This window comes from Mytilus trossulus, chromosome 6, assembly GCF_036588685.1.
Source record: "Mytilus trossulus isolate FHL-02 chromosome 6, PNRI_Mtr1.1.1.hap1, whole genome shotgun sequence".
Lineage (NCBI taxonomy): Eukaryota > Metazoa > Mollusca > Bivalvia > Mytilida > Mytilidae > Mytilus > Mytilus trossulus.
This window is the reverse complement of record NC_086378.1, coordinates 27,538,935-27,566,867: the sequence shown is the minus strand read 5'-3', so window position 1 is coordinate 27,566,867 and position 27,933 is coordinate 27,538,935. Positions and strand designations below refer to the sequence as shown.

General features: G+C 32.0%; 2 protein-coding genes across 3 annotated transcripts in view; one reads left to right on the top strand and one right to left on the bottom strand.

Moving 5' to 3' along the window:
- LOC134721032 (lysosomal alpha-glucosidase-like) overlaps positions 1-13,901 on the top strand; it is a 38,487-nt gene extending 24,586 nt beyond the window's left edge. The window contains exons 12-20 of the mRNA XM_063583701.1: positions 5,238-5,371; positions 6,275-6,426; positions 7,321-7,472; positions 8,233-8,317; positions 9,668-9,843; positions 10,388-10,476; positions 10,951-11,000; positions 12,295-12,441; positions 13,792-13,901. Of these exons, the coding sequence (XP_063439771.1) occupies positions 5,238-5,371; positions 6,275-6,426; positions 7,321-7,472; positions 8,233-8,317; positions 9,668-9,843; positions 10,388-10,476; positions 10,951-11,000; positions 12,295-12,441; positions 13,792-13,854 (1,048 nt within the window). The 3' untranslated portion in view covers positions 13,855-13,901. The remainder of the gene's footprint in view (positions 1-5,237; positions 5,372-6,274; positions 6,427-7,320; positions 7,473-8,232; positions 8,318-9,667; positions 9,844-10,387; positions 10,477-10,950; positions 11,001-12,294; positions 12,442-13,791) is intronic.
- A 1,332-nt stretch (positions 13,902-15,233) lies between these two features.
- Positions 15,234-27,933, bottom strand: part of LOC134721031 (tetraspanin-9-like) — a 31,426-nt gene continuing 18,726 nt past the window's right edge. The window contains exons 2-7 of one of the 2 annotated variants that reach the window (XM_063583700.1): positions 22,572-22,811; positions 22,009-22,083; positions 21,259-21,363; positions 19,921-20,031; positions 19,152-19,235; positions 15,234-16,614 (exon numbers count right to left, since the gene is read on the bottom strand). In XM_063583700.1, the coding sequence (XP_063439770.1) occupies positions 16,558-16,614; positions 19,152-19,235; positions 19,921-20,031; positions 21,259-21,363; positions 22,009-22,083; positions 22,572-22,811 (672 nt within the window). In that variant the 3' untranslated portion in view covers positions 15,234-16,557. Of the gene's footprint in view, positions 16,615-16,646; positions 17,198-19,151; positions 19,236-19,920; positions 20,032-21,258; positions 21,364-22,008; positions 22,084-22,571; positions 22,812-27,933 lie in introns of those variants that run through there. The other variant, XM_063583699.1, reaches the window with a different exon arrangement.

Genomic DNA, 27,933 nt, shown 5'->3' with positions numbered 1-27,933 from the left:
TTATGTAACCGTTTTCTTCCATGTTTCTAAGTTCAGTTATCGCTTTTTCCTTAATAGCGGCAGGAATTCGTCTCGGTGCATGCACTACACCTTTTGCATTTTCAGCTATTGTGAGTCGATATTCACCTGGTAATGTTCCTGAAGTTTTTATCAGTTCTGGAAAGTCATGTGACAATTCATTTGGCTTAGCAATTTCCTCTGTAGTGTCAATTGTGTCTATTCTTTTCACGAGATTCAAACTCTCTGCAAAGTCGCCACTGATAATATTGTCCTGTTCCATATCGACTATTTCAAAAGTTTCATAAATTTCACGATCCTTGAATATAACCGGAAGTCTTATTTTACCAATCTGTTGAATCTTGTGTCCTGTGTACGATTTCAGTATTTTCTTTGAATCGGTAATTTGGAACTTTTTACTCTTTAATTCTAATTTATTGAGTGATTTCTTGGAAATAATACTACACTTTGCACCGGTGTCAATTCTGACCGGAAGTGCTTTGTCTCCAATGTGAACGTCTACAATCCATCTATCTTCTGAGTTTCGCCAAGTCTCGGTTTTTACGGTTGATATGTATAATAATTCATCTCCACTATCTTGACTATCACAACTACTCTGATCTACTTCTTGAATCATGTTGATTTTTCTAAGTCTCTTTCTACAAACTTTTAACCAATGATCTGGCTTTTTACAATATTTACATGTTGTGCCTTTTGCTGGACATCTGTTGTTTCCATGCGTTGTTCCACAATTTCCACATTTTGCTTGATGATAGGTATCTTGTCTTCTTTTATCTTGTCTATTGTTATTTTGAGTGTTAACAGGCGGTCTACGGTATTGTTGTTTTGTACCTTTGTGATCTTTCTTTTTGTCGTAAGAGTGTTCACTGACGCGTAGAATTTCTTCGCCACGAATCATTTTGAGTTGTTTTTGTGATAGTTCAAATTGTTGCCCAATCTCAATAGCTTTTGCTATAGTCAAATCTGAGCCCTTGTCGAGCATTCTCTCTTGGACTTTTGAGTGTTTAACGCCACTGATTATTAGATCTATTAAGATATCCTCTGTGTTTCCATAGTCACAGTCCATCAATAATAATCTAAGGTCTTTAACAAAATTATCAAAGTTCTCACCTTCAGTCTGTTTCCTTTGACATGCTTTAAATCTGGCTACACGTTTATTTGTCCTAGGGCGGATGTATGTTTCCAGTTTTCCTAGAATTATGTCAGGGTTGTCTTGTTCATTTTCTTGCCACACAAAAGTTTTGTAGACTTCACGTCCTTGTTGTCCAATCCATAGTCCTAACCAACCTGCGCGGTCAGCAGGCTCTGCCTTAACTAGGGGACCCTTGAATGTAAACTCAACATGTTGTTTGAATCTTTGAAATTCTTGGTACACGTCTGGTGCACCCCAATTTAATGATGGGTGTTCGAACTGAAACCCGGTTGCCATATTTGTTACTGATCAATGTCACCTGTTGTACACAAATTGTGCAATAATATTCTCTAAAATATCTTCCGGACGTTACTGCTGACAGGATTAATTGAATTGTTACTTAAATTCCGGCGTGGAATACGTCAAAACATCTGACGCCATGTAATAACAACCACAGTTGAGTTGCACGTTTTATTTAATAAGGGCAGTTACAAGGATGGGGAAGGTAACGTAGTCACCTATGCATAAGTATTAACTACATGATAACAGCAAACTACATGATAACAATTGAATGATATTACAAGGGCATTATTATTCGTTTTAATATGTCGCCAATTATGTCTATTTTTCAGCTCTTACAAGGCAACCATATATGAAATCTCCTATCTCCCAACCTAACAAATGAATAAATTTAAAATGGTTTTCCTCTTTATTAACAAAAGTGTAATTTGATTGACTGTTTGTTTCAAAATTTAACCCCCAGTGAAAAATATGTCATGCTTGTTCAGGAAAACAAGACTTTCAAAGTCAGATTTATAATTTAAAAACAAAGAGATGTGATATATGTTAATTTAAATATAGAGTGGATCAAACAACAGGAAACTTTCACAATGGCAAAACACGATACAGTAAAGTGACTAGTCGCCTATAAAAGGCTTGACATGAAAAGTGGGAAACAATTTACACACAAACAACTGGCCAAATTAAACATAAAAACATTTACAAAATCTTAACTGTGGGTCGAGACATGAACCACCGACAACCACTAAACTACAGGTTGCTGGCTTGTGCCAATACATACAGATACAAGATACAAGGGATTTATAAAAAAGAGAGAGAGAGAGAGAGAAAAAAAATCAATCTAAGAAACGTCTGGTATACGTTGTATACTTGCATATATATCCATGATATACAATGAAAGATTTTATTCAAAGTATTAAAGTACTGAACATCGGATGATCGCAAATTCTTGTGATTGGTCAATAGCACATGTCATAGAAGACTATATATAATTGAAATTGAGGTTAATGTACACAAGAGTTGATAGACAGTCTGAAGTGTGGGAATATATATTAAAATCAAAATCTTGCGATAACTAAGTCGTCTTGTTAGTATGGCGATATATAAGGTGTCTAGAGCAAATCATTGCGATAACTAAGACGTCTTGTTGTTAGATATAGCGAAATATTGCGATAACTAAGGCGTCTTGTTATTTATAGCAAATAATAACGATAAGTAAGGCTTCTTCTTTTCAAATATAGCAATGCATTGCTCTAAATATGGTGCCTTAGTGTTAGATATAGCGAAACTATTGCGATAAATAAGTCGTCTTATTACATAAAGCAAATTCTTGCGATAATTAAGTCTTCTTACTGTTAAATATAAAAAATTATTGCGCTAAATAAAGTGCCTTGTTGTTAAATATAGCGAAATATTGCGATAAATAAGGCGTCGAATTGCAATATTCAAAACATTATCGCGATGATTATCATATATGGTTTAGTTATAAACAATAATACAAGGCAGCTCCAGGCTTCCGTAGATATCTCTATAAGTTAATAAGATATCTCTAAAAGTTTATAAGATATCTCTATTAGTTTATAAGATATCTTTATAAGTTAATAAGATATCTCTATAAGTTAATAAGATATCTCTAAAAGTTTATAAGATATCTCTATTAGTTTATAAGATATCTCGATAAGTTAATAAGATATCTCTATTAATTAATAAGATATCTTATAAAGTATATAAGATAGCTTACTTCTTTATAAAGATATCTTTTAAATACATACTTTATAAGATATCTTATTTATTAATAGAGATATCTTATAAACTAATAGAGATATCTTATTAATTAATAGAGATATCTTATAAACTAATAGAGATATCTTATTAACTTATGGCGATATCTTATTAAGTAAATCAGATATCTCTATTATTAACTATATAAAAGATATCTTATATAGTTAATAAGATATCTTATAAATTAATAGAGATATCTTATATTTTAAATAAGATATCTTATATATTTAATAAGATATCTTATATATTTGATAAGATATCTTTATAAACATTTTAATAAGATATCTTATTTAATATATAAGATATCTTATTTAATAAATCAGATATCTCAATTAATATATCTCATTTTGTTATTAAGATATCTCAATTAGTTTATAAGATATCTGATTTAACTAAATAAGATATCTCGAAATTGAATAAATATAATAACGGCGTGCCATAGATATGATGTGAGTTCTTTGTTAGTCTTGTATTATTTAAATTTTAGTTTCTTGTGTACAATTTGGAAATTAGTATGGCGTTCATTTTCACTGAACGAGTATATATTTGTTTAGGGGCCAGCTGAAGGACGCCTCCGGGTGCGGGAATTTCTCGCTACATTGAAGACCTGTTGGTGACCTTCTGCTGTTGTTTTTTTATTTGGTCGGGTTGTTGTCTCTTTGACACATTCCCCATTTCCATTCTCAATTTTATCTTTTATAAAGATATTTTAACATTACAAACAAGTAAACATGCCACATAGATTGAGCTACTGTAACCTATTTTTTTCTCAATTCTATTATAATGAGTTTATCAGTATCATATAACACATGTTGTAACGTTTAAAAGAAGTGTTTTTAAAACACAAAAGGGTTAACAGGATTTGCAAAAAATACAAAGTAATTATATCAAAAATACAGAACTCCGCGGAAATTCAAAACGGAAAGTCGTTTATCAAATAACAAAACATAAAGCTCAAACACATCAAACGAATAGAAAACAGCTTTCAAATTCCTGACTTGGTACAGGTATATTTCCTTATGTAGAAACTGGTGGACTAAACCTGCATTAAGAAGTAATGTTTACATGAACGTCTTACAAAAATCTTTTTAAAAAAAGGTGACTTTTAAAATGTAGATGTCAGTGAAAAAGCTCCAAATTATCTCCCTTTGGTGCAAAAATGCCATTTTTCGGCATTAAAATTGTAATATCTTTTTTAAATCATCGGTGACCTACATTTTTTATAGTTGTTTTCGAATAAGCTGTACGCAAACTGAATAATTGTAAAATTTAAGCGATTTCTGTAATTTAGTTCTTTTTTTATTTCAATATTACCACTATTTCTCCTTTTAGCTCAACAGAAAAAAAGGACATTAACAAAAATTTATGCTTCTTTCAAAGGCAGATTGTGAGCGTAAATGAACGGTGACCCTATTTTTTTATTTCATTTTTCTATTAAGTACAAGATAAAGTTCATTTATAGAAAAATATAGCGATATCCTATATTAAACAAAAAAAAATGATTTAGACCCGCGAGCCCCCTTAATCAAGAGTTTTTGCATTTGAATTGCTCTATTTTTTTTTGTTAAGTATAACTTGGTGTTCGGTATGGGGTTTGTTCAATCTTGAAGGCCGTACTTTGACCTATTGTTGGTAATATCTACGTCTCTGGTGGACAACTGTTTCATTGACATTCCTACCTCCTAATCTCCTTATTTTGTAAGACTTAGTACAGTTTGATAAGAAACTTATTTGCGAAAAGATATATTATAAAATATTTCAGTGGGTTTTTATCAGGATCTACCCAATTAATACAGATGTAAATGGTGGTTGAAAAACACATTTCCTTCAAATTTCGAATTCTACAGAGAATTTAAAAAACCGTCTCAATTAGAATTTGTATAAGAGCTTATATCATAAACGAACGTATGATTACAATGTACCGTATAATTTTGAAAGAGTCAATGATGTTTATATAACAAAGGATTGATAAAACAATACTATTCTGGTATACATTTGATTTCAGAACATTAATGAGAATTCGAGGTAAAAGAAGTCTTATAATTTCTCGCTCTACCTTTGCTGGCAGTGGAATGTATACTGGACATTGGACTGGCGATAACCATAGTACCTGGGCTGATCTGATTTATTCTATCTCTGGTATGTATAATATACTGGCAGTGGAAAGTATACCGGACATTGGAATGGCGATAACCATAGTATCTGGGCTGATCTGATTTATTCTATCTCTGGTATGTATAATATGCTGGCAGTGGAAAGTATACCGGACATTGGACTGGCGATAACCATAGTATCTGGGCTGATCTGATTTATTCTATCTCTGGTACGTGTAATATGCTGGCAGTGGAAAGTATACCGGACACTGGACTGCCGATAACCATAGTACCTGGGCTGATCTCATTTATTCTATCTCTGGTATGTATAATATACTGGCAGTGGAAAGTATACCGGACACTGGACTGCCGATAACCATAGTACCTGGGCTGATCTGATTTATTCTATCTCTGGTATGTATAACATGCTGGCAGTGGAATGTATACCGGACATTGGACTGGCGATAACCATAGTATCTGGGCTGATCTGATTTATTCCATCTCTGGTATGTATAATATGCTGGCAGTGGAAAGTATACCGGACATTGGACTGGCGATAACCAAAGCACCTGGCCATGGGCTTATCTGATTTATTCTATTTCTGGTATATATAACACCAGCATTATCAATATGATTTACAAACACAGCTGTTATAGTGTATCTAATTAAAAAAAACTGTTGAGATTTATATTTCAATATATTTCATATGACATAAATGATAGTATGATAGTTTTACGATTTTTGTTTGATAATCAAATTAAAAAGATAAACCTTAAAAAAAGACAAAATCTCACATCCAGGTGAGAAATTAACTTTGACAAACAGAGAACTTAATTAGCTGGTTGTGGTCTGATTACCATTTTACCCTGTCCCTCTTTTATTATTCACTCAAAACAGCACTAAAATTTCTGTTTCTACTGAATTTTACAAAATATTTTTATTTTCTTAGGTATTATCAATTTCAACATGTTTGGAATCCCAATGGTTGGTGCTGATATATGCGGATTTGCTGGTACAGTTGACGTTGAACTTTGTACCAGGTGGATGCAATTGGGTTCTTTCTATCCCTTCATGCGCAATCATCGAGACAGAGATGGAGATGTAAATAGGCAATTATTTAGATTCACAAAAAACAAATTTATCTACAACTCAAGCAGCCTTATTTTTGACATAGACAAGGGGCTATGGAATTCATAATTACCCAAAAATCAATACACACCCTGGATTTGAATGTTAAGACATAAACAGTTAAAATTCTAACAGGTTTCAACAATGAAAGAAATATCATAATGTACTACTTGACAACGACAATACTTGCCAGTGTTGTGAATAAAATTCTTAGTTTTCAATTTTGGTTACAATTTTAATTTTTAATTCATTCACTTGTTTCGAATTTAAATGTAGCGTCCATTTGACCGAACAAGTAAACATTATCGTTAAAGAACCATTCGAAGCCCGTCTACAGAGATGTGATTTTTCGCTACGTTGAAGACCAATTGGTGGCCCTGGGTTGTTTTCTGCTCTTTGATCAAGTTTTTGTCTCTTTTTGGTATTCAATGCTCTTCAACTTCGTACTTTATTTGGCCTTTTAACATTTTTTTTATTCAAGCGTCACTGATCAGTCTTTTGTAGACGAAACGCGCGTCTGGCGTAAATATAAAATTTCAATCCTGGTTTCTATGAAGAGTTTATTTGACACTTTCTTTTCAAAAAAAGAGAAACGGGCCATATAACCCAATTTCATGTCTTGTTTTTATGTTGTGCATTCTTCTAATGGTTATACAAAAATGAAATTGCAAAAGATTGTAAATGAGAAAATCAGAGACTTAAATAAGTAGTTGTAAACAACAATAGATCACCGTATTACCTTCAACATCAATGTGCAAAACCACACGATATAGTAAGCTGTTAAATCAAATTAGAAAACTAAACACTTGATTGATGAAAAATTAATAACTGAAACGAAATCATTTAAATAATTTATCATTTTTACAGGGTCAAGATCCAGCAAGTTCCCTGTTTGCAAGCACCTTACCTATTATGAAACAAGCATTAGAACAGAGATACAGACTTCTGCCTTACCTTTATACTTTGTTCTATAGAAGTCATAAAGATGGGAAGCCAGTAATCAGACCTTTATTTTTCCAGTAAGTGGTAATTAGGGAACGTGTTACCTCAACTAGAAAAAAGTAAATGTAGACTGTCAATTTTAGCGTTTCAATTATAAGGTGATACAATACATGTTCACGCGAAAATTAAAAAACCAACACTAAATGAATTGCATCTGTTCCTCAACCGGAATGTTACCCTCTTTTGGTTATTCTTATCGACGGTTTCTATCTCATCTCAATTTTTATATATAAATCACCTTTAGCATTATTAAATTAGTATTCCCCTGAATCTAAAGTATGTTCTAAAACACAACCTGAGTTAACATACGTTGCACAAACATTTTGGATGGACATATTGTCTAATAGTATGTTGTACATCAATATTGAATAATAGTTATCAAAGGTACAAGGATTATAATTTAATACGCCAGACGCGCGTTTCGTCTACATAAGACTCATCAGTGGCGCTCAGATCAAAATACAAAAATGTAGTTATAAAGCCAAACAAATGCAAAGTTGAAGAGCATTGAGGACCAAAAATTCCAAAAAGTTGTGCCAAATACGGCTAAGGTAATCTATTCCTGGGATACGAAAATCCTTAGTTTTTCGAAAAATTCAAAGTTTTGTAATAGGAAATTAATAAAAATGACCAAATAATTGATATTCATGCCAACACCGAAGTGAATAAAGAATGAAGTTTTTGGTATACTATACTTATTTGTCATTATATTCTTGTAACTTAAAACCAATGGTACATGTAAAAAGAGAGACACTGACTTATTATATAAAACTGCAGATTTCCACAAGATCCAAAAACCTATGATATCGACAGACAGTTTTTATGGGGCAGTGGACTTTTGATATCTCCAGTTTTGGTCAAGGTGTGTGATTCTTCATGTAATATATATATATATATGTATATGTATATGTATATGTGGATTCTAGTAGTTATTTCTCACATTGAAGTACCTCAGTACGCAATAAACAGCTGTGTGAAAAAAAACATTATACACGTAAAAAGATAAGTATCATTTACGAAGCAAAAATTGATGTAAGAAAAAAGTCGATTACAAAAATGATTAATAACATTTATGTTATAACAAGCTGTTTCAAAAGTAATACCAGAAATACGAATCGGGGAGGAAATATACGAAATCGTTAACTCTAGCTAAGAGGAAAGTAAAACTGTATTTACAAACAATGAAATAAGAAGGGCAAAGAAAACTAAAACAATTTTTTTTGCATTTTTGTGTTTCTTAATGCATGAAAATCCAAAGTGTAGTCGGTTGCTTTGATGTTAAGCATATAAAAAGAAGATGTGGTATCATTGCCAATGAGACAACTCTCAACAAGATACGAAATGACATAGAATTTACCTTTTATAGGTCACAATACAGCCCTCAACAATGTGCAAAGCCCAAACCGCATAGTCAGATATATAATGGAATATATAGACAGCTCTTTCACAGGCCAAAACCCTAATTGAAAAATAATAAGGACATGCACTTCAGGAACGGGTATATGTCTGTATTCATTGCAAAGTTCGTTCGTTTTTGTAAAAACATTTCTTTTGTAGAGCGAGGTAATTTTTATGATATTCACATCTACTTTTTGTATTTTGCATGTTGTGTACTGTCTTATATCTCAAGCATTGTTTTAAAAGCATAATGCGATTTGTTTATCACTATTAACTTAGAATTAATTTTAAAAGTCAACTATGGAAGTCATAATTTGTAAATATTTGCAAACGATTTTCTGTTATCTCGCAATAGAATTAGAAAAATGATCACCTGAACAGAATATTTATTATTCAAACTCAAACTTTATTGAATAGCAAAATGTATCAATTGAACTGAATGCACATGATTATGTGACGTGAAAGTCTATTGTATATTTAAAAAAATGAATTAAACACTATCTAAATATCGTGCTTCCAAATAAGTAAATGATATCAATCATGTCAGCACAGGCTACCGAGCTGATGATAAGACTCGGAGACTAACAGTTTACCAGTAACGGAAATCAATACTTAATAAATTTGTATGCGTCCGACTAAAATGAAAATGAAATTCAAAAATACCAAATTTTTGTATAATCTTGTATATATTTTTTTACTGCTTGATAAAGGTTTTAAAATTTACTTGATTTAATTGCACCTGCTATAAAATTACTATTAAAGGTAGTACATAGCTTTCATTTTGAAAATGCATTTCATTTTATAATTCATTAAGGGAGCTACGACTGTAACTGCATACCTTCCTGCAGGAAACTGGTTCGACATAGAGACTGGTATAGAATCAATGGGAGGAACACATGTCTTTGATGCTCCTCTCAGTAAAATCAATGCACATATACGTGGTGGTGTCATTATACCTACACAAGACCACGATGTTACTACAACTAAAAGGTAAATGATGACATGTTACACATGTATTGGTGCAAATGCCTATTGAAAACAGTACTTTACCGATGCCAAAATCTTGTAAATACATTTAAATAATACCAATCGACATAAAAAAAAACCGCTGTCAAATAGACCAAAAGAATGATAGTAAAGCTGATAATGAAAGTGCTGATAATTCATCGTTCAAAAGCAAAACAACAATAGAAAACCTCAAAACAAATAACAAAACATGTCAGGAAAGGAGAGAGAATACATCTTCACGTACAAAAATATGCGAATGAATGAATCAATAAACATACAAATATAAAGCATGCCTACAAAAGCTGTCTTTTTTATACTTTAAAATATATAAACGAAAAATCACTCAAGATTGTGTTTTGTCCTTTCATAAATAGCATATGTTTGTCTTGAACAGATATTTTAATCTTTCATCTGTTTTGAACTGGTATTTTTCATATTTCATTTACACGCCTCCTGGATCCGTTGAATAACTGATAAATTTCTGGTCACCTCAATGTATGTATACTCTAATGCATTTCTATTTTAGTCGAGTCAAAGACTTTACTTTATTGGTGGCACTCACCACAACAGGTTTGGCATCAGGAGAGTTATTCTGGGATAATGGTGAATCCCTTGGTATGATTATAATGTACCCATATACTATTTTCTTTTTGATAAATGTTGTATTGTTTCTATTATTTGCTTGTTTTTTCTTGTGGTTTTTGTTTTTGTTTTGGAAGAGACTCGTGTATAGTTTCATTGCAATTTAAGGGCAAAAAAGAGCCGAATGTTTTTTTCCCATTTTGCTGTAATATAAATCGTACTTTTCAAATGCCGTGCTTCCAAAGCATATTTCTAGATTTACCATCATCCATAACGAAATAAGAGAAATAAAAAAAATAGCCAAATTCGTCCATTGCTATTGGAGTTCAAACCTCAATTTCTTGATTATTTCCTAGTAAATAAACAGCCAAGGTAGAATTATACAAGACAAAACGAAGGATACCAAAGAATAATAATCAAACTCAAAAGTCGAAATTAAGTAGTTAAATTATGAAAAAGTTCTAAATTTTAAATGAGCTATATCTTAATGTAAATTCTTAATTTCAGGCACTACAGGTGGTCAAAATAATAATTTTATTGAATTCAAAGCAGAAAACGTGAGTATTTATCATCAGTTGTAATAAAAAAACAAGACAAAGAATCATCAAAAATAGGAACAGAAACAAATAAAAAACAAAACAAAAAAACAATCAAAATAAAAAAAAAAAACCAAAAAACAATCAAAATAAAATAAAAAACCAAACAGACGTGTTTAATTTTAATGAACGTCATCTGTATGTATTACTGGTAAAAAATTTCGTCAGGGATTTCGTTACCACAAATTAGTTAAAACCTTTACTAAATTCTTCAATAGAAAAAAATGTTAGTCTTGAAGTTTGGTTGTAAATGAAGAAAACTTATTTAAAACGGGATAACAAATCCTCATTTTTAGCTCACCTGGCCCAAGTGAGCTTTTCTCATCACTTGGCGTCCGTCGTCCGTCGTCGTCTGTCGTCGTCCGTCGTCTGTCGTCGTTAACTTTTACAAAAATCTTCTCCTCTGAAACTACTGGGCAAAATAGAATCAAACTTGGCCACAATCATCATTGGGGTATCTACTTTAAAAATTGTGTTCGTTGACCCGGCCAACCAACCAAGATGGCCGCCATGGCTAAAAATAGAACATAGGGGTAAAGTGCAGTTTTTGGCTTATAACTCAAAAACCGAAGCATTTAGAGCAAATCTGACAAGGGGTAAAATTGTTTATCAGGTCAAGATCTATTTGCCCTGAAATTTTCAGCTGAATCGGACAACCCTTTGTTGGGTTGCTGCCCCTGAATTGGTAATTTTAAGGAAATTTTGCTGTTTTTGGTTATTATCTTGAATATTATTATAGATAAAGACAAACTGTAAACAGCAATAATGTTCAGCAAAGTAAGATTTACAAATAAGTCAACATGACGGAAATGGTCAATTGCCCCTTAATGAGTTATTGTCCTTTATAGTCAATTTTTAACCAATTTTCATAAAATTTGTAAATTTTTACTAACATTTTCCACTGAAACTACTGGGCCAAGTTCATTATAGATAGAGATAATTGTAAGCAGCAAGAATGTTCAGTAAAGTAAGATCTACAAACACATCACCATCACCAAAACACAATTTTGTCATGAATCCATCTGCTTCCTTTGTTTAATATTCACATAGACCAAGGTGAGCGACACAGGCTCTTTAGAGCCTCTAGTTTAAATTTTCAATTTCTGTCTAAATAGAACGTAGATAAAGGCAACAGTAGCATACCGCTGTTCGAAAGTCATATATCGATTTAGTCAATCAAATCCGGGGTAAAGACTAAAACCGAGGGAACTATAAGTGGAATGTATTTAATACAATGAATTCTATACTATTTTAGGCCCGACTCACATCCACAGTTATACTATACGACTATGCAGTAAAGATGACACTAGGATCAGTAGTTATCTATGGTGTCCACTCCAGACCAACTGTAGCTAATTTTAATGGACACCGTGTTCCTTTTTCGTACGATAGTAGTGCTAAGGTAATTATTAGAAATATATATATTAGGTCCAATATCCCATGTTCTGTTTTACTTTTCAAGACTAAAAAAAGAAATTAATAGTTTATTAAGGCTATGTTTCCAAGCGCCATTTCTGGATTTGCGTTCATCTAGAACGATTAAAGCCATAAATTTAAAAGCCAGGGATGTATACATTAGTACACTTCAAGTGCTATATGACTAAATTGGACCTAACAATAATATAAAGATCCATTTAATGTTAACTTCATCTGTAGGAGTACAATATGCATTGCTGGATTTGAAAATCTGGCGAAATAGTTTGGTGGGGTTCGTGTTGCTCAGTATTTAGTTTTCTATGTTGTGTTGTGTATTTTTTATTTGTCTGTTTGTCTTTTTCTTTTTTTAACAATGGCGTTGTCAGTTTGTTTTTGATCTCTGAGTTTAAATGTCTCTCTGGTATCTTTCGTCCCTCTTTGATGAGATTCAATGCCGTGCACTTTCCCGTACATTATCTTTGTCACAAAGCTGATGTGTTCACAACACAGAAATGAACTGACTTTTCAACAACGTATTTTACTTCTGTTGACCCGGGTCACATTGTGTTACTCATTTATAAATATAGCTTCAGATGACGTAGACAAATATCCATTGAATCATATTAGGATTAACGATGTGCATAAACTCATCATAGATACCAGGACTAAATTTTGAATATACGCCAGACTCGCGTTTCTTCTTCAAAAGACTCATCAGTGACGCTCGAATCCAAAAAAGTTAAAAAGGCCAAATAAAGTACTTCTAATATAACATGGAATTCAGGTCGATGAAATTATATCTGTTTGTTTTATTCACACACCGTTGTCAATATAATGAAATTTTTGTGAGTGTCAAGAAATGAGAGGTTTAGCTAGCTATTCAACCTGCAAATCCGTCATTTTCTACGTAAGAAAAGTCTGTATCAAGTTCGGAATATGAAATTTGTTATCCATTAGTTTGATATGTTTGAGCGTTTGATTTTGACATATGATTAAGGACTTTTAGTTTTGAATTTCCTCGGAACTCTGTATTTTTGTTATTTTACTTTTTATATGACATGAATCAAATGCCTAGTTATAAGTCGGTTGATACATGTAAATTATTCTCTTCAACGTCTTACTTTGTTATGCTTTTGTAATTTGCCTTATTACGTAGGACACTGGTGAGTCTTTTGTAGACGAAACACACATCTGGCGAACACAATTCCAAACTAGGTACCTATGATGAGTTCCTTTTTTTTTATGAATGAAATGTATTTTAACAATATGTAGGCAAATATGACTGTTGATACGTTATAATGTTACTATGATTTATTTTTTCTCCTTTTGCATGAAGGTTCTTCGATTCCAACACCTGAATGGAGATTTATTGAAGTCATTAACGTTCACTTGGTCATAAACTTGTATGTAACTATGTCATTATTCATTAAAAATCGTTCGGATTAATTCCTAGTTATTTTTATTTCTATTTTTCCTCATCTATATCATGTATTGGTAATGATTTGACGTGATGGAGGACATTCCATCGATTCTTAAGTATTCATAACGGACAAAGGCAGAGGACAAAGGCACACATAAAAAAAACTGTGTTGTCAGGTGTTGGGAAATTAGGTTGTTAAGTCATTTACCGTAGTATATTTTTGAAAAGGTTCAAGTTTTTTTTATGCCCTATTAATGGGCATTATGTTTTCTGGTCTGTGCGTCCTTCCGTCCGTCCGTTCGTCCCGCTTCAGGTTAAAGTTTTTGGTCGAGGTAGTTTTTGATGAAGTTAAAGTCCAATCAATTTGAAACTTAGTAAACATGTTCCCTATGATATGATCTTTCTAATTTTAATGCCAAATTAGAGATTTTGTACCATTTTCATGGTCCTCTGAACATAGAAAATGATAGTGCAGATGGGGCATCCGTGTACTTGGGACACATTCTTGTTAATAAAACAATTGTTCAAAGTAAATGGTCATCTGACAAATTTGGGTGTAACTATATTCTGTAATGCATGTTAACATAGTAGTTGATGCTAAATCTGTTTTTTTTTTGTCACATTAACCTTGTAGTATGCCTGTTTGTGTTGCTCCCCAAATTTTGTCAATAATGGAATGGAAAAAAGCTGTCATACAAGTGGGAGGTTCAACTAGTTATAAAACCATGTTTAATCCATCATTTTCCTATGAAAATGTTTGTACCAAGTCAGGAAAATGACAATTGTTAATTCTACTCGTTCCATTGACATATAGCGTTGGATTTTATCAGTTTTATTGACTTTAATTTGCAATGTACTTTTTTGAATTCGTTTGCAGTAAATTTTAGGATTTCTATAAACAAAAATATTGCGATACTTAAAAAAACCTTTTCAACAGGGATAAAAATATCAGAGATTTTATAAATTGTTCAAATTGTTTGCCAAGTTTTATGACAATCATATCGATTATTGCATGGGAAGTATGATTGCATACTTGGAGGACTTCAAGTGTCTGTAGAAATTGCAAGTTAAGAAATTGTCTTTCAAATCTGTAACCTGGTATTTATAGAAAATTTTGGTAAAGATTATATTTATACTGTCGTTCAATAACAGCTGCTACTTATACTTTGTAAAACGTCACCAATGTCTTAGTAGAAAGTTGATTTTTACAAGAACGTCTCCTTGTTTTTCTAAAAAAAAAATACAGGTCTTGGTTACCTCTTTTCGTTGAGTTTCTGTCTCTCATATTTATATACCCCACATATCTATGTTCCTTAATAACTGCAGGTATATTGAATAAGCACCAAAATACATAATCATTCCTATACAAGTATTTTTATTTTAAAGTAATAATTTGACAAAGATAAAAGTCAACAAGTAAAATCGGTCTTGATAAAAATAATGAGTGAATAAACAAATGACATTTATCAAATGATTTAAAAGTCTCTTTGGTGTAGTGTTTTAAAAAGAAAAGAAAAATAAGACTGTTTCATATCAAAGATAAAAAAACAGCTTTGGGACTCAGCAAATTTAAAACCCGGGCACTAAAAAGTCATTTGTTTTGCACTGCATATAAGAGTGTGATCTGGCATCACTTTTTCTCTCTTTCAAATGACTTTAAAAATTGCAAAACCATCAGAATATAAATAAATGATTAATAATGAGTTAATTACAAATGACAATAGTGTCTGTCAGATCTTCTTTTTCTGATATGAATTTTGATATGTACAAGTAGCCTCAGAAAATTTGTTCATTGTGAATAGGATGCCGGGAATTATTTTTTTCCATTTTTTGATTGAAGGAAGAAAACAAATTTAAAATGTTCTTTATCATTTGTAAGAATCCCAATACATTTTCAAAATGATACTGCCTGGATAAATGTTTGTCATCGAGAAAAATAATTTATCATTATTTAAAATTCTAATATGATGTTTCTAAATAATTTATGAAAACACACCATAAAGTACAAATGACAAGTTATGACCTTTAATTATTCAATTATATGTTTCCATATAGGTCATGTCTAAAGCCTTGTTGCTTATAATATGAACACATGTATCCGGATAGAAATAATAAAATGAAGCTATTTTAACGTAATCAATTGGTATGGTAATATATAAAATAAAATGATACAACGTAAAAAATAACATATATATATATGATACAAAATATAACACTTTATTTCTTTTATTAATCCACCTGAGGGACCAAAACAAATTTAGTCCAATCATGAGGAGGGTACTGATATAAGCTTGCTGACAATTTGGTTATCATTACTCACCAACAATCAACAAAATTTTATACAAAAAACCTATTAAATTCAGTAACACTCCTCATTCATTTTAGACCAAACAAATGGATTCTGAAAACAATTGTTTTTGAAAAAAAACATGTGAGAATTACTTTTTTTAAATTTGAAAGCAATGAACAATTTTGGGTAGAGTAAGAAATCTATGGCACGCTTTAATGAGATATTCAAAATGTGAATATATTCAATAAAACAGTTCGAAAAAATCGTAAAGCTGAACAAATGTTCTTCTCTTTATATCCCCATTCTGATCGATCGATTCCTTTTACCCTTCACATTTAACATATATATGTCGTCTATAGATTTGATTGTTTGTTCTTGAAATTTTACCAGTTCTATTCTTCTCTTCCAATCGCCACGCATAAACAGAAGGAAAATAGCACACATAACAACTGAAAATTAGCAAAATAATTCTATTAAACATCAATATTTAGTTTGTTTGCTACAGTATTCAAGAATTGTTCAATGTACATATACAAATATATAGAGGTTAATCAGAAGATAGTTAGAAAAGACACACTATTTACAGGACCAATATACTGTAGATTCATTTATTGTCGTGGGTACCGATATTTTCTGGACATTCATATTCGTGGTTTTGCCGACGTCTGCGTACAAGCCTATAGAAAATTTGTTATTCGTTGAACATTTAATTTCGTTGTTCACCTATTACCACAAACTCCACGAATATTGGTATCCAACAAATAATAATGAATCCACAGTAGAAGGAAATGTAAGAAAACTATCAGTCATATTTAGTTTGTTTTCCACATGGTTCAAGAAATGTTCTATGTACGTACATATACAAAAATATGGGTAGTGTTGTTAAGGAATCAGAGAATTAGTACAGACACAATATCAACAGGACAGTATATACACGTAGAAGGAGGAAATGTAAGAAAATGTTCAGTATCACACAATACTATCTCTTCCAATAGCAGCACACAGACAGAAGGCAAAGATAACACATATTAACTGAAAAACAAATGATAACACATTTAATTCTTGAAATTTAAAAACAAAAGGAGTATAGTGATAGTCAGAGTAAGTAAGTGGTGTGTACAGAAAGGTAGTTCATACAGTCAACATGAAAAGGTATACGGTTAGAGTCGAAACATAAGACATCGTGGAAAGGAACAGCCTATGGAAATAAAGATAACACTATATATTTCGTTCATCAGAAGATCTTTTAAAACAACATTAAAAGCTGAGAATACGTTCAATAATTTCATTGGTCCGACGCGCTATTCTGGTATTTACCTCCATCAGCAACACTCACAGCCGAATATTTGAAAGTCGATGATGTATTTGAAGAGCAATATGACTATAGAATAGCCAAATCAATCTAAGGTAAACTTTGCCTAAGGGAGTTAAAACCTTAGTTTCTTTGTAATTTCAAAATTTATGAACGGACATTTTTACAAAGATTTGTTATAAATCATGTCATTCGAAATACTGACTACTGAGTTGATAATACGCCTGGGAACTTATAGTCCACCAGCAGAGGTATCAACTCAGAGGTATCAACTCAGTGCTGTAAAAGAAACACGTTAAAGAATTTCGTTGTTGATTTAAGGTAGATCATAAGTATATACTTTTTGAGACAGAATTTTCTTATAATTTACCAAAATGAAGATTTTACTATGCTTTTTTTCAAAAATATAATAAAAAGTATGGGTCACCGTGCTATTTTTCAAGCTATGATTCGTTGAAAATTGCCTAAATTTGGTTAGATTGTTCATGAAAAAACACATTTGTGTGCATTAAAAAATTTCTATGAGATAGAATTTTGAAATAAATTGTAAGAAGATAGGTTTTATTATATTATTTTGGTTGAAGTTGTGATTAATCAAGGTGGCAAGGTTATGCCTAACTCATATTGTACAATTTTATTATCATGTCGGAATTCTTTAACAAATATGTGAGCAACCATTTTTCGAAGGTATCACCTTGAATTAAGGTTTCGAACTCACTTCTTACTAATTCATATATTCCGTTAATGAAAATGTGTTTACTCACAAAAGAAAGTTTAATTATAGATCACGATGATTTTTTAAATAAAGAAAGAGACGTTGTGCCATTGCAGATAATTCAAATTGCAATAAATGTTCCCTCAGGTAAAGTTGACTTTAAATGGATTTAGCTAGCACTTTTATGTTGTTGTTTTTTGGTCATAAAGCTCTTCAACTGTTTCGGTTCTTACATACCCCTGGATTTCAAATATTTGGTATTGAGTGTTCCTGATCAAGGTAGATGCCAGACATGCGTTTCGGACGCATGAAATTTATTGAAAGAAAAGTGTTGTTTCCATTATTTTTTTTTTTGTATTGGCGTATTCTGGTGAGCTAAATATAGTTTAGCGATCGTTAGGAATATCAATTTTATATACCAACAAACAAGATCCAAAAATGAAACGAAATGAAACAATATTGAATACAAATATCAGTGCGATATTCAATTTTTATTCGGTTTATATTAGCAGTTATAGTTCAATAATGAATGTGTATACTCATTTATTCATTTAAAGAATATAGATGTTATTTTACATATTTTAAATTGTCCGTTTATAAATTTAGAAATTATTAAGAAACTAAGGTTTCAACTCCCTCAGGCAAAGTTGCCTTTAGATGAATTTGGCTATTTATTTAAGGTATTTTTGACATATAGCTCTTCAACGGTTTCGGTACTTATACATCTTCGGATTTCAAATGTTTGGTTTGAGCGTTCCTGATGAAGGTCAATCCAGAAGAGCGCTTCGGACGCAAGAAATTATTAAACGTGTTGTTTTCAATTTTTTACATCTTTCTATTTCAAAGGTATGGATTTTTGTTTTTGCAACGGTTTGGATTTTTGCTTATCTCAATGTATCGTCACCTTTAATTCCTGAATATGCATTAGGATATTTTTGTATATACGTATCTCAACTTACTTGGAAAACCAACACAGATACTCCAACACCGATAAATACGCTGTTGTATTGTTCTATTTGATCTTTCAGCTTTGTATAACAACCCTGATAAAAAAAAAAGTGATATACTTTGTTTAAAAACTCTTTATTAACCTTTCATTTGTATTCAGTCAGTTGATCATGAAAAAACAGACACTGTTCAGATAAAAACTTCGGGTGTACAAGTATGCAGTCTGCAAAATATTGATAAAGAAGCATAAGATTTCTTTTCTTTAACACCTAAAAATGTCGCTGCTTCTGGAAAGGCATACATTGACTTCAGCAAAATAGGAAGTAAGCGAGAAATAAAGATTCCAACAAAAATTAAAGAAAAATATAACAAAATTCGCCTACAACGCTACTAAAAAACAGATTTACACATCGAATATATTCTAAAGAGAAGTACAATTTTGATCAATTAGAAAATAAAGTTAATAAAATAAATTTGGCTTGTACGACAGAGAAAACACTTCAACATTCTATAATCAAAAACGAAAGAACAAAAACAATATAAACCAAAAACAAAAACAAAAATAAAATTTATCCAAAAGTAGCCCTTTGGAACATATCTGTTTAACACCGACATGTATAAGCAATATCTTTAGATACCCAATACCATAAGATAAAGTACAAGAAAATTGCTAAAGGATTACAATATTTTCCAATCAATTTTAAGGTTTTTACGGGGATATTAGTTGCACTTTTTTAATATGATCTATACAACCATAATTAATATATTTTATGTACTTACCGGTCGAAGATCAGAAGATGTCTTGTCACATGGGTTAGTAGTTTCACAGCACTCTTTGGGTAAGTCATTCTTTGGCATATCCGTAGAATTATCTACACCGCAACATTTATACTGCAATCATAAATGCAATTCTATACTATGAATGATCATGAATGAATAACCGGCGCTGATATTAAATTAAACAATGCTTTATAAAACGAAGCTCATCAGGAAGCCTCTTGCAGCAACTTCATGCTTAGTTAGAAAGTTTTTTCTCCTGATAGTAGCCGAATTTCAGTTTAACTTAGAAATTCTTTTTATAGTACAGTTTCGTGTATTATTATGAATAAGCAAGTACCAAAATGTGTCGAAGTATGACGTCACACACTGTGTACTGTGTACAGGCGGTAATGTGTCAAAGTATGAAGTCACACACTGCACATGTGTACTAGCGGTAATGTGTCAAAGAATGAAGTCACATTGTGTACAGTCGGAATTATGTGTCAAAGTATGAAGTCACACACTGTGTACAGGAACAATTATATTAGCACGAGAATATTGTGTAATTCAATGATCACTATACTCAGTAATGTTGACTCATTACAAATGTATTTCACTTGACCCATACATTTAGTTTTCTTGAAATGTGAAACGTGGTTGTTATTATAACAATGTTTACCTTTGAAAGGAAAACAAATTATATAAATTGTAGCGAATAATTAAATCATTTTGTTTTTGTTTTATACTTTTAAAGGACAACGCAGTGGTCTCAAACAAAATTGAGAATGAACATGGGGATATGTAAAAGAGACAAACAACCCGACCAAAGAGATAACAGCCGAAACTCATTTGCAGTGAAAACACATGTGTTTATAAAACGTGCACCCTAGCTACTTCTTCTTTACGGTAAGATGGTTATCAATGTTTAAACTCTTTTTTAAACTCATGCAGTGATGCAGACGCAGAGATGCAGAGATGTAAACTAATGATTTAAACAGATAAATAACATCTTATCTTTATATGTGAAATGTATGTATACGCATCTTCAAGATCCAAAAGTATTTGCAGATACAAAAAAAAATCAGTTGTTGTGCGACTATTTAGCTTCAACAAAATTATGCTATTTGCTGTCCAATCATTAGAACTGAGAAGTGTAGATGTTTATCCCTTTTACTCTAACTTATGTTTAAGTAATTGCGTTATTCCTTTTGTTTATACCATCAAACCATTGAGGCTTAAACGTGCTGCTGCATATATAGGATTTAGATATTAATGGATTCGGTTGATTCCACGGAACTTTTTGTATTATTGTCAACTGTATGATACCAGATACTAGCTTTAATTATACTTATTACTTACAACATCGAAAAGTGCATTATAAGAATTGGTTAAATCGTCATTTCCAGTCGTGTTGTACTTGCTTTTCAATATTTCCTTAAATCCATCTTTGACTGAATCATCAAACTGTAAAATATAAGTTAAAATATAAAAATTAAGAAGTAAAACCCATTTAAATAAATGATCTTCTGTGGAAAGTGAGTTGATCTCATCAAAGGTCAAATAGATTATCGCTATTTTGTGCATTTTTCCTCCGATCTTTTTTTTGTCATAAGTTAAATAGCGATAAACAGATTATCATTGGTCATCTCAATTCGATTGCTTTTCTCGCTGAGATGATCAACGATAATTTATAATTATATCCCTGAATCGAGTGTGATACGATATTTTTCGACTCGATACAGGACAGTTCAATTTTGAAATATAAAAGAAAAAAAATATTAGTAAAGGTGTTCTTTGAATCCAAAGTCTTGTCTATCATTAAAATCAGAGTACAATATCGAATTATTGTGCCAAATCAAATCCATATATGGCTGTTAGGGGCACTATGAACTTGACCGACAAAAAACTGGAGAATTTATGTTTCCATTATCCGTCAAGTAGATGACGAGGTTAGGGTCTCGAAACCACAGATAAATATATGACACATTAACCTGTGAAATTAGAAGTTTCCCGGGTCATTATCACTCAGTATGCTTGAAATGCAACGAAAATAATGGGAGGCATACTTTTTATGGATTAATAATGATCATGATGTGAAGAAAAAGTTACCTTAGACCTAAATCCAGCAAATAGTGCTACACCAACGATCTGAACAATCAGCAATATCGCAACAATGATGGCATACTGAAAATAGAAATATACAAATAAAAATGTGAATCATATTGTAAATAGAAGTATTGTATAAAAGAATACAGGCACCAGACTTATATCATAATTAGCACCAAGACAGTTTATAAAGAAAAACTCAAACATCTTTAACTATTATAAACTGTTTATCCTAAGTGAATAAATACTGCCTACGATTCTTTCTTATTATTTCATTTTGAGATCACCCCCAGTTTTTGGTGGGGTACGTGTTGCTTAGTCTTTAGTTTTTCTATGTTGTGTCTTGTGTACTATTATTTGTCTGTTTGTCTTTTTCTTTAAGTCATGGTGTTGTCAGTTTATTTTCGATCCATGAGTTTGAATGTCCTTCTGGTATCTTTCGCCCCTCTTTCTTTAACGACTCATTTTTAATCGGTTAACTGATTAGTGTTTTCTTTTTGTTCGTCGTATATGACATATTACTATAATAATGAATGATGGTTATTCATGCTTATACATAAACTTACCACAACTAAGAGAACTCTGTTCTGACAGCAAGCTCCACAGCATCCGAGGCCACCAACGAGAAAGATGAAAAACCCTACAATAATGAGCAACAACGAAAGAGAACCGGCGACTTCATAAACATTTACGCCCCCGGCTGTTTCAATCTTCAGACTCTGCATAGCCTCTTTCAACTTATCTCCTAACAGGTCTGTTCCAAATCGGAACACTAAACCAGCGATTCCTATTCCCAAACCAAGGATCTGAAAATATAAGAAAAACATGTTTTATACTTATAGCTTGTGTTTCCCCGATATATTTCATTGATCAGAAAATTCGGTTTCCTTATGTTAAAGTTGAAGCTACCACTTGGAGATGACTACGTGTATTCATGTTCATATGTGGGTTTTTTTTTTCTATATCCGTCCCCGTTCGTCATTCATGTACAATCCACGACTTATCACCGATATTTTACTTTTTATGTGCCACACACCGTCACCGGCAATAACCGTGTACTCTATCGGGTGACATGAGATTTTCACAATTTTTTACAAGTTCGGGTTGCTCAATTATTTGATTATCGTTATTTATTCTTTTCTTTTCTTTTTACGTTATGGCATGCTGTTGTTTGTTTCCTTTGCATATATGTGTGTTGTCTACTTCACATTATTCATCACCACAAGACGAAAATTATTACATATGCTGCTAGTCTACGTTAGACAGCTAAACATGTATGCATCGAATTTCAATGGAAAAAAACCCAACTACGACAAAAGATGCAACTACTCAGGGTTAGCCATAATGAGGTTTTATTGTGGAAGATTGGAGTGGATTTCTTACAAGTCGAATGTGCATATCCACGATGTATACCGAAGATGACAAAACTTATAAAAATACAAGGTTTATACTTTTGTATGTCAGGCGTTTCGTCTTCATAACACTCATCAGTGGCGCTCGATTTAAACATCTTGAAAGCTAATTCAGTTACGAAGGCTGATGTAAATAACATCGCTGTTATGTCGAATGAAATCCTCTACATATTTTTTGTTTAATGTAAACAATTATCGTCATAGGTAATTGTTCTCTAGTTAATAACATCTATACTAGTAAGCAGTACATTAGTTTTTGCAATAAAAGTCGTGTAAGAAAAGTGTTTTATTTCTAATTGGTTTTCCTAGTAATTGTTAATAATTTTATTATAAAATATGGCAATAAAAAAAAGAAGAATAAAAAAAAACAGTTACGCGAGTCCGATATCGTGCATGTCATATCTATCGTAACTATATACTCATTATCATTAGCTTTATCTTATCTTGAAAACAGTCATGTCTGAAAAGACATCACACATTAAAGTTTACTAAGAAGAAGTTTGATATCAAAGTTCAAAAAGATGTGGTTTGAAGTAGATTTAAAGCGAGACGGAGATAATCTGTATTCATGTAAAATACAATTTATCAAATACAACATCGATTAAAGCGCATTCTTTTGAAAGAAAGATTCTTTGCTAGTGTTTAAGATACATGTATTTTATTTGTTTATACCCGACCAACATTCTTGTTTTACCCGTATATGTCAAACATGAAATAGGTTTGAAAATGTATCACACAACAAATTGAATGCTTCCAGAACGATTAGGATATTAAAATCAGATGCATGTTTAGTTGTGAATTTAAAAAAAAGTTCTTTATTGATTACTTTCTATGAAATGTAAATATGTACCAAACACATAGCCGATAAGTGGGTTGAGCGAGTCAGGTAATGATGTACAAAAACATAACAGCTATATTCTATGTTAAGCTCACAACTAATGGAAATTTGAAATATGGATGGCTGTTTAACGCCCAGTGGCAAATAAAATTAATATTTAGAACGAAAACATGTTAACACAATATAAATATGAAACTTGGTTTATACTAGACCAACGTAAAAAGTTAGTTTTTTAGCCTGCTTGTTCAAAAGTTCAAAAGGTAGCAGTCCGCAGCACTACCAGAGCACATTATTCTGCCTTGGAGACGATTAGTATTTGCTCTTACTCTCCAATGTCGCGTATCGGCGGAGAAGCAGCAACTATCAATTTTAAAGTATGTCATGTTTGACCCGACCTGGATTCGAAACCACAACATTCCGCTCTCGATGAGAGCACGCTTACGCGAGACCACTGACCTGGCGGTCAAATTGAAGATGAATACGAACAATTTGTTAGACAACATACCCAGACCTTTAGATAGCGGGTATAACAATATATATATATATACATATCCGTATCTTAACCGAGTGAAGGTTGAGAATTAATGAACAGTTGCGCCCAGGTCAACTTTAATCCGAGAGTTTATTCCTCTTTATGTTCGTTATCATCTATACTGTTTACATTACAAGTAAATATCCTTTCACAATGTTGTGTAACTACGGATGAAGAATCGATTTGTGGAATTATAAACATCCTACGTATTAGATTAGGTTTTTTTACCAGGGGAAACTGTAGGTACATATAAAAGACTTCTTAGATTCTTTGTCATGTTCTTTATATTTTTTCTTTCTTTTAATCCGTCTCAATTTTATATTAGTCGTATAATGAGTGAAATTAGGAATGATGTACTTTTACAGGTTTCCCCCAAACGTACACGCAAAACTTAAGACACTAAGATTAATTGCATTTTTTTCTCTCGTTAACACCATTCTTTATCAGACTAGCTGATATTTGCAAAGTGAAAAGCCTATTTTTAAACTTTGTTCATTTCCCTTCAATACTCAATATGAACCCAAACGATCCTGCTTCCTTAATCACCCTAACGTTCATCTATAGGTGAAGTGTAGTGAAAATATAGAATGATCGCTGATTAACGTGCAGCGGCAAGTTAATATGAATATTCTTCGAGCGAATTGTTAAATAAATCGATGCTTTTAATGTATAATTGTTGGTTTGTATTAGTTACACCGTTTTTTTGTTTACTTGTTCAAAAGTTCTCGATAGTGAGTATTTGTATAATCTTAAAAATATTTATGAGTTAAATGTACAACATAGCATCATACTATTTCTGTTTCTTTGTTCATTGTAAATTATAATAACGGAAAGAATGGAACAATAGTTTTGTCGTAAATATATGACTTTGCCCGTTTAATCGGTTATAAACCTAAATGTTTATTTCCACTTCCCGGTTGGTTTGGCTAGTTAATAGCCCATGAGCTTATGATTATAGAAGACCAGGAATATAGTCCAGTCATTCTAGCTCAAAATTGGCCTGACCTCGAAGTAATTGCAACAGAAACTATTGTATGCTTACAAGGCAGTATCAACCCATATCTTTGACATAGAAAAAATCGACAAGTGTCAGACCAAATTGGAAAATTGTAATTTTAGGGTAAATACCTGGAATCGACTGACTGTACCTGTTGAAGTATTATGTTTTGCTACATGAAGAGTATTTTAACGTTTATTTCTATAGTTTGTACAAATATACAATGAAAAACGAATAATAAACACATCAGTGCTATTATTTGACTTTTGAATATTTTATCTGGCCTAGGGTACTTCATTATGATATTAACAGAGGTATTTATAAACTTCTCGGGTGTGTGTTCAAAGATAATATTAAAATTCATTCACTGTCATATGATACTTAATAATGTGTTTGTGTATGAGACTAACTTTAACGCCCTTGCATTCAAGGAAGTCTAACTTCTTAAATTTCACGAGTTGATGGTTTCGCATAAATTTGTTGTGGGAGTGGATTTATTTATATAACATTGCTTACACATTGTACGGTTACTAGACAGAAACGGGTTTAAGAATCGATAAATTGTATTAAACAAGTTGGTTCTAATGTTACCCAATTTTATTACGGTTAAGTTATTTATAGAGCCCATCAATCGAGATGCGATCCTTTTAAATTTAGCAACACTTTAAATAATTGTATTGTGAAATTGCGAGCACTTTAAGAACGGTATTCTTCGCGTCCTTTTTGTTAAATTTGTTTGTAGGCTTAGTGCTAATCTGATGACTTAAACTTTTTCCAACAAATTTTATAGTTGATGAAGAACTGAAGAGCATTGAATTCTTTAAAACCTTCACATTATTTATGTTTCTATCCCCAAGTCACAAAATAGCAAAAAGATAATCAGAAACCTATGCATTTCTCTGTCTGTTGAAGGTCCATCACCGAACCGGTCATTAGATATTTTAGGGTCAATACATTTGGCCGGGGCAGTTAAGATACAGTGGAACTCAAGTGATGATAGTATTTAATGAGTGAGTTGAAACACGTGCTGATTGTTATTTTACGAGCGAGTTGATGATATTTTAACTAGAATTATTTCTTCTATTATACCATGAAACAAACACCTTTAAATTTGTTTGCCGCTTATATATATAGAGTTTTTTTTTTGTCAGAATATGTTTTATTAACAAATTCACACCTATACTCTTTACCATTTAAAAAGAGAAATACAACATCCTGCACAAGTATCCATTAATAGATAAAGCGAGCTACGCTTAATTGGGTTAAAAACTATAACCATCACTATGTTTTACCTTTAGATAGGAAATCGATGCTGACATTTTATACCTGAAGATTTACTCTATTTCCTGATATGAACGACTTTCTAGGCAGTAAATACAAATTCAAATCAATATTTTGCAATCAATTTTCTCATGTGACAAATCGGAAGATAATACCAATATAACAGACAAATGTCAAGTTCGTGATGTTTTTAACCGACACAACCAATAAATTATAGTCAAGTACTATTTTAAACAACCTGTTATTATATGAAAAAACTCCGAGAACTACGATCACGTGGTTTACTTACATCACATGTATAAGCTATTAGTATTTAGCTTTGATTGATTGATTATTTATTGGTGTCTTGTCCCACTTTCAGCACTTATTGACATCTATCGGCGACCTGCTTTTAATTTGTGGAGTGCCCGTGAGAACGCTGAACCTTTGGCATAAAAAATGGCAACCCTAGTCAATTTAGATTAGAAACGAAATATCTGCCGCGTTCAAGGTTACAACATACAACCTCAGTGTATGACAATTTTTGGCAACAGCAGTGCGTTCATTTTATTTGGTTCTGTTGAAGAACAAACAAAAAGCCTAATAATCGGTATTGGCATGGTTAGCTGATTGGCAAAAGGGGTGCGCCTTATAACTGTACATCAAGATCATCTTGTCAGTACTTCTGTCACTAGAAAGATGACAATCTTAAACCAAAATATGTATGTAATATTTGCCAATACAGAGTATTACACTTCAACTTGCTGACAGATATATATCACCCACTTAAGCCTTCGCGTAATGGAAGTACACTTCAACAGTCACCAAAGTTGTTGACTGTATAATCTATTGATATGATTTTAATATCGTGTAACAGATGTACAAATTA